Source organism: Carassius carassius, unplaced genomic scaffold, assembly GCF_963082965.1.
Source record: "Carassius carassius unplaced genomic scaffold, fCarCar2.1 SCAFFOLD_75, whole genome shotgun sequence".
NCBI lineage: Eukaryota > Metazoa > Chordata > Actinopteri > Cypriniformes > Cyprinidae > Carassius > Carassius carassius.
In genome coordinates this window covers 152,501-165,048 of record NW_026775017.1, presented here as the reverse complement: position 1 = coordinate 165,048, position 12,548 = coordinate 152,501, and the positions used below count along the sequence as shown (strand labels likewise).

At 51.4% G+C, this 12,548-nt stretch overlaps 1 protein-coding gene across 1 annotated transcript in view; it reads left to right on the top strand.

Moving 5' to 3' along the window:
* The first annotated feature begins 12,190 nt into the window (after nt 1–12,190).
* LOC132134190 (potassium/sodium hyperpolarization-activated cyclic nucleotide-gated channel 3) overlaps nt 12,191–12,548 on the top strand; it is a 9,178-nt gene continuing 8,820 nt past the window's right edge. Inside the window, exon 1 of the mRNA XM_059546980.1 lies at nt 12,191–12,513. Coding sequence (XP_059402963.1) covers nt 12,214–12,513 — 300 coding nt within the window. The 5' untranslated portion in view covers nt 12,191–12,213. The remainder of the gene's footprint in view (nt 12,514–12,548) is intronic.

Sequence of the window (12,548 nt, the reverse complement as noted above, 5' to 3'; positions counted from 1 at the left end):
CACTCGCTCACATGCTGTCACTCTCACTCACATGCAGTCACACTCACTCACATGCAGTCACACTTACACTCACTCACACGCAGTCACACTTACACTCGCTCACATGCAGTCACTCTCACTCACACGCAGTCACACTCACACTCGCTCACATGCAGTCACTCTCACTCACACGCAGTCACACTTACACTCGCTCACATGCAGTCACTCTCACTCACACGCAGTCACTTACACTCGCTCACATGCAGTCACTCTCACTCACACGCAGTCACACTTACACTCGCTCACATGCAGTCACTCTCACTCACACGCAGTCACACTTACACTCGCTCACATGCTGTCACTCTCACTCACATGCAGTCACACTCACTCACATGCAGTCACACTTACACTCACTCACACGCAGTCACACTTACACTCGCTCACATGCAGTCACTCTCACTCACACGCAGTCACACTCACACTCGCTCACATGCAGTCACTCTCACTCACACGCAGTCACACTTACACTCGCTCACATGCAGTCACTCTCACTCACACGCAGTCACACTTACACTCGCTCACATGCAGTCACTCTCGCTCACATGCAGTCACACTTACACTCGCTCACATGCAGTCACTCTCGCTCACATGCAGTCACACTCACACTCGCTCACATGCAGTCACTCTCACTCACACACAGTCACACTTACACTCGCTCACATGCAGTCACTCTCGCTCACATGCAGTCACACTTACACTCGCTCACATGCAGTCACTCTCGCTCACACGCAGTCACACTCACACTCGCTCACATGCAGTCACTCTCACTCACACGCAGTCACACTTACACTCGCTCACATGCAGTCACTCTCGCTCACATGCAGTCACACTCACTCACATGCAGTCACACTTACACTCACACGCAGTCACACTTACACTCGCTCACATGCAGTCACTCTCACTCACACGCAGTCACACTCACACTCGCTCACATGCAGTCACTTTCACTCACACGCAGTCACACTCACATTTGCTCACATGCAGTCACTCTCACTCACACGCAGTCACACTCACACTCACACTCGCTCACATGCAGTCACTCTCACTCACACGCAGTCACACTCACACTCGCTCACATGCAGTCACTCTCACTCACATGCAGTCACTCTCACTCACATGCAGTCACACTCACACTCGCTCACATGCAGTCACACTCACACACTCACACGCAGTCACACTCACAGTCGCTCACATGGAGTCACACTCACACACTCACACGCAGTCACACTCACACACTGCAGTCACACAATGCAGTCACACTTACTCACACTCGCTCACATGCAGTCACTCTCACTCACACGCAGTCACACTTACACTCGCTCACATGCTGTCACTCTCACTCACATGCAGTCACACTCACTCACATGCAGTCACACTTACACTCACTCACACGCAGTCACACTCACACTCGCTCACATGCAGTCACTCTCACTCACACGCAGTCACACTTACACTCGCTCACATGCAGTCACTCTCACTCACACGCAGTCACACTCACACTCGCTCACATGCAGTCACTCTCACTCACACGCAGTCACACTTACACTCGCTCACATGCAGTCACTCTCACTCACACGCAGTCACACTTACACTCGCTCACATGCAGTCACTCTCGCTCACATGCAGTCACACTCACACTCGCTCACATGCAGTCACTCTCACTCACACGCAGTCACACTTACACTCGCTCACATCCAGTCACTCTCGCTCACATGCAGTCACACTTACACTCGCTCACATGCAGTCACTCTCGCTCACACGCAGTCACACTCACACTCGCTCACATGCAGTCACTCTCACTCACACGCAGTCACACTTACACTCGCTCACATGCAGTCACTCTCGCTCACACGCAGTCACACTCACACTCGCTCACATGCAGTCACTCTCACTCACACGCAGTCACACTTACACTCGCTCACATGCAGTCACTCTCGCTCACATGCAGTCACACTCACTCACATGCAGTCACACTTACACTCACTCACACGCAGTCACACTTACACTCGCTCACATGCAGTCACTCTCACTCACACGCAGTCACACTCACACTCGCTCACATGCAGTCACTTTCACTCACACGCAGTCACACTCACATTTGCTCACATGCAGTCACTCTCACTCACACGCAGTCACACTCACACTCGCTCACATGCAGTCACTCTCACTCACACGCAGTCACACTCACACTCGCTCACATGCAGTCACTCTCACTCACATGCAGTCACACTCACACTCGCTCACATGCAGTCACACTCACTCACATGCAGTCACACTTACACTCACTCACACGCAGTCACACTTACACTCGCTCACATGCAGTCAATCTCACTCACACGCAGTCACACTCACACTCGCTCACATGCAGTCACTCTCACTCACACGCAGTCACACTCACACTCGCTCACATGCAGTCACTCTCACTCACACGCAGTCACACTTACACTCGCTCACATGCAGTCACTCTCACTCACACGCAGTCACACTCACACTCGCTCACATGCAGTCACTCTCACTCACACGCAGTCACACTTACACTCGCTCACATGCAGTCACTCTCACTCACACGCAGTCACACTTACACTCGCTCACATGCAGTCACTCTCGCTCACATGCAGTCACACTTACACTCGCTCACATGCAGTCACTCTCGCTCACATGCAGTCACACTCACACTCGCTCACATGCAGTCACTCTCACTCACACGCAGTCACACTTACACTCGCTCACATGCAGTCACTCTCGCTCACATGCAGTCACACTTACACTCGCTCACATGCAGTCACTCTCGCTCACACGCAGTCACACTCACACTCGCTCACATGCAGTCACTCTCACTCACACGCAGTCACACTTACACTCGCTCACATGCAGTCACTCTCGCTCACATGCAGTCACACTCACTCACATGCAGTCACACTTACACTCACTCACACGCAGTCACACTTACACTCGCTCACATGCAGTCACTCTCACTCACACGCAGTCACACTCACACTCGCTCACATGCAGTCACTTTCACTCACACGCAGTCACACTCACATTTGCTCACATGCAGTCACTCTCACTCACACGCAGTCACACTCACACTCACACTCGCTCACATGCAGTCACTCTCACTCACACGCAGTCACACTCACACTCGCTCACATGCAGTCACTCTCACTCACATGCAGTCACTCTCACTCACATGCAGTCACACTCACACTCGCTCACATGCAGTCACACTCACACACTCACACGCAGTCACACTCACAGTCGCTCACATGCAGTCACACTCACACACTCACACGCAGTCACACTCACACACTGCAGTCACACAATGCAGTCACACTTACTCACACTCGCTCACATGCAGTCACTCTCACTCACACGCAGTCACACTTACACTCGCTCACATGCTGTCACTCTCACTCACATGCAGTCACACTCACTCACATGCAGTCACACTTACACTCACTCACACGCAGTCACACTCACACTCGCTCACATGCAGTCACTCTCACTCACACGCAGTCACACTTACACTCGCTCACATGCAGTCACTCTCACTCACACGCAGTCACACTCACACTCGCTCACATGCAGTCACTCTCACTCACACGCAGTCACACTTACACTCGCTCACATGCAGTCACTCTCACTCACACGCAGTCACACTTACACTCGCTCACATGCAGTCACTCTCGCTCACATGCAGTCACACTCACACTCGCTCACATGCAGTCACTCTCACTCACACGCAGTCACACTTACACTCGCTCACATCCAGTCACTCTCGCTCACATGCAGTCACACTTACACTCGCTCACATGCAGTCACTCTCGCTCACACGCAGTCACACTCACACTCGCTCACATGCAGTCACTCTCACTCACACGCAGTCACACTTACACTCGCTCACATGCAGTCACTCTCGCTCACACGCAGTCACACTCACACTCGCTCACATGCAGTCACTCTCACTCACACGCAGTCACACTTACACTCGCTCACATGCAGTCACTCTCGCTCACATGCAGTCACACTCACTCACATGCAGTCACACTTACACTCACACACACGCAGTCACACTTACACTCGCTCACATGCAGTCACTCTCACTCACACGCAGTCACACTCACACTCGCTCACATGCAGTCACTTTCACTCACACGCAGTCACACTCACATTTGCTCACATGCAGTCACTCTCACTCACACGCAGTCACACTCACACTCGCTCACATGCAGTCACTCTCACTCACACGCAGTCACACTCACACTCGCTCACATGCAGTCACTCTCACTCACATGCAGTCACACTCACACTCGCTCACATGCAGTCACACTCACTCACATGCAGTCACACTTACACTCACTCACACGCAGTCACACTTACACTCGCTCACATGCAGTCAATCTCACTCACACGCAGTCACACTCACACTCGCTCACATGCAGTCACTCTCACTCACACGCAGTCACACTCACACTCGCTCACATGCAGTCACTCTCACTCACACGCAGTCACACTTACACTCGCTCACATGCAGTCACTCTCACTCACACGCAGTCACACTCACACTCGCTCACATGCAGTCACTCTCACTCACACGCAGTCACACTTACACTCGCTCACATGCAGTCACTCTCACTCACACGCAGTCACACTTACACTCGCTCACATGCAGTCACTCTCGCTCACATGCAGTCACACTTACACTCGCTCACATGCAGTCACTCTCGCTCACATGCAGTCACACTCACACTCGCTCACATGCAGTCACTCTCACTCACACGCAGTCACACTTACACTCGCTCACATGCAGTCACTCTCGCTCACATGCAGTCACACTTACACTCGCTCACATGCAGTCACTCTCGCTCACACGCAGTCACACTCACACTCGCTCACATGCAGTCACTCTCACTCACACGCAGTCACACTTACACTCGCTCACATGCAGTCACTCTCGCTCACATGCAGTCACACTCACTCACATGCAGTCACACTTACACTCACTCACACGCAGTCACACTTACACTCGCTCACATGCAGTCACTCTCACTCACACGCAGTCACACTCACACTCGCTCACATGCAGTCACTTTCACTCACACGCAGTCACACTCACATTTGCTCACATGCAGTCACTCTCACTCACACGCAGTCACACTCACACTCACACTCGCTCACATGCAGTCACTCTCACTCACACGCAGTCACACTCACACTCGCTCACATGCAGTCACTCTCACTCACATGCAGTCACTCTCACTCACATGCAGTCACACTCACACTCGCTCACATGCAGTCACACTCACACACTCACACGCAGTCACACTCACAGTCGCTCACATGCAGTCACACTCACACACTCACACGCAGTCACACTCACACACTGCAGTCACACAATGCAGTCACACTTACTCACACTCGCTCACATGCAGTCACTCTCACTCACACGCAGTCACACTTACACTCGCTCACATGCTGTCACTCTCACTCACATGCAGTCACACTCACTCACATGCAGTCACACTTACACTCACTCACACGCAGTCACACTCACACTCGCTCACATGCAGTCACTCTCACTCACACGCAGTCACACTTACACTCGCTCACATGCAGTCACTCTCACTCACACGCAGTCACACTCACACTCGCTCACATGCAGTCACTCTCACTCACACGCAGTCACACTTACACTCGCTCACATGCAGTCACTCTCACTCACACGCAGTCACACTTACACTCGCTCACATGCAGTAACTCTCGCTCACATGCAGTCACACTCACACTCGCTCACATGCAGTCACTCTCACTCACACGCAGTCACACTTACACTCGCTCACATCCAGTCACTCTCGCTCACATGCAGTCACACTTACACTCGCTCACATGCAGTCACTCTCGCTCACACGCAGTCACACTCACACTCGCTCACATGCAGTCACTCTCACTCACACGCAGTCACACTTACACTCGCTCACATGCAGTCACTCTCGCTCACACGCAGTCACACTCACACTCGCTCACATGCAGTCACTCTCACTCACACGCAGTCACACTTACACTCGCTCACATGCAGTCACTCTCGCTCACATGCAGTCACACTCACTCACATGCAGTCACACTTACACTCACTCACACGCAGTCACACTTACACTCGCTCACATGCAGTCACTCTCACTCACACGCAGTCACACTCACACTCGCTCACATGCAGTCACTTTCACTCACACGCAGTCACACTCACATTTGCTCACATGCAGTCACTCTCACTCACACGCAGTCACACTCACACTCGCTCACATGCAGTCACTCTCACTCACACGCAGTCACACTCACACTCGCTCACATGCAGTCACTCTCACTCACATGCAGTCACACTCACACTCGCTCACATGCAGTCACACTCACTCACATGCAGTCACACTTACACTCACTCACACGCAGTCACACTTACACTCGCTCACATGCAGTCAATCTCACTCACACGCAGTCACACTCACACTCGCTCACATGCAGTCACTCTCACTCACACGCAGTCACACTCACACTCGCTCACATGCAGTCACTCTCACTCACACGCAGTCACACTTACACTCGCTCACATGCAGTCACTCTCACTCACACGCAGTCACACTCACACTCGCTCACATGCAGTCACTCTCACTCACACGCAGTCACACTTACACTCGCTCACATGCAGTCACTCTCACTCACACGCAGTCACACTTACACTCGCTCACATGCAGTCACTCTCACTCACACGCAGTCACACTTACACTCGCTCACATGCAGTCACTCTCACTCACACGCAGTCACACTCACACTCGCTCACATGCAGTCACTCTCACTCACACGCAGTCACACTCACACTCGCTCACATGCAGTCACTCTCACTCACACGCAGTCACACTTACACTCGCTCACATGCAGTCACTCTCACTCACACGCAGTCACACTCACACTCGCTCACATGCAGTCACTCTCACTCACAAGCAGTCACACTCACACTCGCTCACATGCAGTCACTCTCACTCACACGCAGTCACACTCACACTTGCTCACATGCAGTCACTCTCACTCACACGCAGTCACACTTACACTTGCTCACATGCAGTCACTCTCACTCACACGCAGTCACACTCACACTCGCTCACATGCAGTCACTCTCACTCACACGCAGTCACACTCACACTCGCTCACATGCAGTCACTCTCACTCACACGCAGTCACACTCACACTTGCTCACATGCAGTCACTCTCACTCACACGCAGTCACACTCACACTTGCTCACATGCAGTCACTCTCACTCACACGCAGTCACACTCACACTCGCTCACATGCAGTCACTCTCACTCACACGCAGTCACACTTACACTCGCTCACATGCAGTCACTCTCACTCACACGCAGTCACACTTACACTCGCTCACATGCAGTCACTCTCACTCACATGCAGTCACACTCACACTCGCTCACATGCAGTCACTCTCACTCACACGCAGTCACACTCACACTCGCTCACATGCAGTCACTCTCACTCACATGCAGTCACACTCACACTCGCTCACATGCAGTCACTCTCACTCACACGCAGTCACTCTCACTCACATGCAGTCACACTCACACTCGCTCACATGCAGTCACACTCACACACTCACACGCAGTCACACTCACACACTGCAGTCACACAATGCAGTCACACTTACTCACTCTCACTCACACGCAGTCACACGATCACTCGCTCACATGCAGTCACTCTCACTCACACGCAGTCACACGATCACTCGCTCACATGCAGTCACTCTCACTCACACGCAGTCACACGATCACTCACACACACTCAAATTCACACAGTGTTGTGGTGTGTAAGCCTCAGCTGGATTCTTGCATTATTGTATGCAGTCACTCTCACTCACACGCAGTCACACTCACACTTGCTCACATGCAGTCACTCTCACTCACATGCAGTCACTCTCACTCACATGCAGTCACACTCACACTCGCTCACATGCAGTCACACTCACACACTCACACGCAGTCACACTCACAGTCGCTCACATGCAGTCACACTCACACACTCACACGCAGTCACACTCACACACTGCAGTCACACAATGCAGTCACACTTACTCACACTCGCTCACATGCAGTCACTCTCACTCACACGCAGTCACACTTACACTCGCTCACATGCTGTCACTCTCACTCACATGCAGTCACACTCACTCACATGCAGTCACACTTACACTCACTCACACGCAGTCACACTCACACTCGCTCACATGCAGTCACTCTCACTCACACGCAGTCACACTTACACTCGCTCACATGCAGTCACTCTCACTCACACGCAGTCACACTCACACTCGCTCACATGCAGTCACTCTCACTCACACGCAGTCACACTTACACTCGCTCACATGCAGTCACTCTCACTCACACGCAGTCACACTTACACTCGCTCACATGCAGTCACTCTCGCTCACATGCAGTCACACTCACACTCGCTCACATGCAGTCACTCTCACTCACACGCAGTCACACTTACACTCGCTCACATCCAGTCACTCTCGCTCACATGCAGTCACACTTACACTCGCTCACATGCAGTCACTCTCGCTCACACGCAGTCACACTCACACTCGCTCACATGCAGTCACTCTCACTCACACGCAGTCACACTTACACTCGCTCACATGCAGTCACTCTCGCTCACACGCAGTCACACTCACACTCGCTCACATGCAGTCACTCTCACTCACACGCAGTCACACTTACACTCGCTCACATGCAGTCACTCTCGCTCACATGCAGTCACACTCACTCACATGCAGTCACACTTACACTCACTCACACGCAGTCACACTTACACTCGCTCACATGCAGTCACTCTCACTCACACGCAGTCACACTCACACTCGCTCACATGCAGTCACTTTCACTCACACGCAGTCACACTCACATTTGCTCACATGCAGTCACTCTCACTCACACGCAGTCACACTCACACTCGCTCACATGCAGTCACTCTCACTCACACGCAGTCACACTCACACTCGCTCACATGCAGTCACTCTCACTCACATGCAGTCACACTCACACTCGCTCACATGCAGTCACACTCACTCACATGCAGTCACACTTACACTCACTCACACGCAGTCACACTTACACTCGCTCACATGCAGTCAATCTCACTCACACGCAGTCACACTCACACTCGCTCACATGCAGTCACTCTCACTCACACGCAGTCACACTCACACTCGCTCACATGCAGTCACTCTCACTCACACGCAGTCACACTTACACTCGCTCACATGCAGTCACTCTCACTCACACGCAGTCACACTCACACTCGCTCACATGCAGTCACTCTCACTCACACGCAGTCACACTTACACTCGCTCACATGCAGTCACTCTCACTCACACGCAGTCACACTTACACTCGCTCACATGCAGTCACTCTCACTCACACGCAGTCACACTTACACTCGCTCACATGCAGTCACTCTCACTCACACGCAGTCACACTCACACTCGCTCACATGCAGTCACTCTCACTCACACGCAGTCACACTCACACTCGCTCACATGCAGTCACTCTCACTCACACGCAGTCACACTTACACTCGCTCACATGCAGTCACTCTCACTCACACGCAGTCACACTCACACTCGCTCACATGCAGTCACTCTCACTCACAAGCAGTCACACTCACACTCGCTCACATGCAGTCACTCTCACTCACACGCAGTCACACTCACACTTGCTCACATGCAGTCACTCTCACTCACACGCAGTCACACTTACACTTGCTCACATGCAGTCACTCTCACTCACACGCAGTCACACTCACACTCGCTCACATGCAGTCACTCTCACTCACACGCAGTCACACTCACACTCGCTCACATGCAGTCACTCTCACTCACACGCAGTCACACTCACACTTGCTCACATGCAGTCACTCTCACTCACACGCAGTCACACTCACACTTGCTCACATGCAGTCACTCTCACTCACACGCAGTCACACTCACACTCGCTCACATGCAGTCACTCTCACTCACACGCAGTCACACTTACACTCGCTCACATGCAGTCACTCTCACTCACACGCAGTCACACTTACACTCGCTCACATGCAGTCACTCTCACTCACATGCAGTCACACTCACACTCGCTCACATGCAGTCACTCTCACTCACACGCAGTCACACTCACACTCGCTCACATGCAGTCACTCTCACTCACATGCAGTCACACTCACACTCGCTCACATGCAGTCACTCTCACTCACACGCAGTCACTCTCACTCACATGCAGTCACACTCACACTCGCTCACATGCAGTCACACTCACACACTCACACGCAGTCACACTCACACACTGCAGTCACACAATGCAGTCACACTTACTCACTCTCACTCACACGCAGTCACACGATCACTCGCTCACATGCAGTCACTCTCACTCACACGCAGTCACACGATCACTCGCTCACATGCAGTCACTCTCACTCACACGCAGTCACACGATCACTCACACACACTCAAATTCACACAGTGTTGTGGTGTGTAAGCCTCAGCTGGATTCTTGCATTATTGTATGCAGTCACTCTCACTCACACGCAGTCACACTCACACTTGCTCACATGCAGTCACTCTCACTCACACGCAGTCACACTCACACTTGCTCACATGCAGTCACTCTCACTCACACGCAGTCACACTCACACTCGCTCACATGCAGTCACTCTCACTCACACGCAGTCACACTTACACTCGCTCACATGCAGTCACTCTCACTCACACGCAGTCACACTTACACTCGCTCACATGCAGTCACTCTCACTCACATGCAGTCACACTCACACTCGCTCACATGCAGTCACTCTCACTCACACGCAGTCACACTCACACTCGCTCACATGCAGTCACTCTCACTCACATGCAGTCACACTCACACTCGCTCACATGCAGTCACTCTCACTCACACGCAGTCACACTCACACTCGCTCACATGCAGTCACTCTCACTCACATGCAGTCACACTCACACTCGCTCACATGCAGTCACTCTCACTCACATGCAGTCACACTCACACTCGCTCACATGCAGTCACTCTCACTCACATGCAGTCACACTCACACTCGCTCACATGCAGTCACTCTCACTCACACGCAGTCACACTCACACTCGCTCACATGCAGTCACTCTCACTCACATGCAGTCACACTCACACTCGCTCACATGCAGTCACTCTCACTCACATGCAGTCACTCTCACTCACATGCAGTCACACTCACACTCGCTCACATGCAGTCACACTCACACACTCACACGCAGTCACACTCACACACTGCAGTCACACAATGCAGTCACACTTACTCACTCTCACTCACATGCAGTCACACGATCACTCGCTCACATGCAGTCACTCTCACTCACACGCAGTCACACGATCACTCACACACACTCAAATTCACACAGTGTTGTGGTGTGTAAGCCTCTGCTGGATTCTTGCATTATTGTATTATCACTCCATGTAGCTCTGAATCTCTCATAGGGAGATGATGAATAATATTGATCTCATAACCACAGACAGAGATAATAAGACTTTTACAGGCAGACACAGAGTGACTGAAATATGAACAGAGACAGAAGACTTGGAATAGTGGAAATTCCTTTAATTGTTTGGCATAACAAAGGTTTGCACAATTTAAGTTTACTGTTTAAACATGGAAGAAATATAGTTTTATTCTTTAAAAAGATTTTTATAAACTATTATTATTATTATTATTATTAATTAATCTACTTTACTGTATTGATACATTTTGTAACAATTTTGTCAAGCTAAACCTTTATTTTGGCAGGATCTTTGAGTTTCTGGGTCTATCTCCTGATCATTTTAAGAAAGTAAATGGTGAAATGCTTGGGAATGACTCTCAGATGAAGTTCATGTGCTCATATATTGAGACGCAGACCAGTGTCACATGTGTTTCAGTATGTGTAGTAACCTGCAGATTCACATTTACACAACAATACTTTCACAGACACTAGTGCATAAGTGTACAGTTTTGTTTTCTTACTATGTAGAGTAGTGTGTATTATTTAATGCATATGCTCAAACGGTCCAACTGCGTGCAGGTTTTGCTGGGATCTCCTCATGCTGCTGCTGATGGTGGGAAACCTCATCGTCCTCCCTGTGGGAATCACTTTCTTTAAGGATGAGAACACTCCTCCATGGATCATCTTCAATGTGGTGTCGGACACACTCTTCCTGGTGGATTTGGTTCTGAACTTCCGCACCGGGATCGTGAAAGAGGACAGTACGGAGATCCTGCTGGACCCCAAGGCCATCTGCCAGCGCTATCTGAAGAGCTGGTTCCTCGTGGACTTCGTGTCCTCGATCCCGGTGGATTACATCTTCCTGATGGTGGACCTGGAAGCTCACCTGGACTCAGAGGTCTGTCTCTCTCTCTGCAGATGGCATTTACTAGA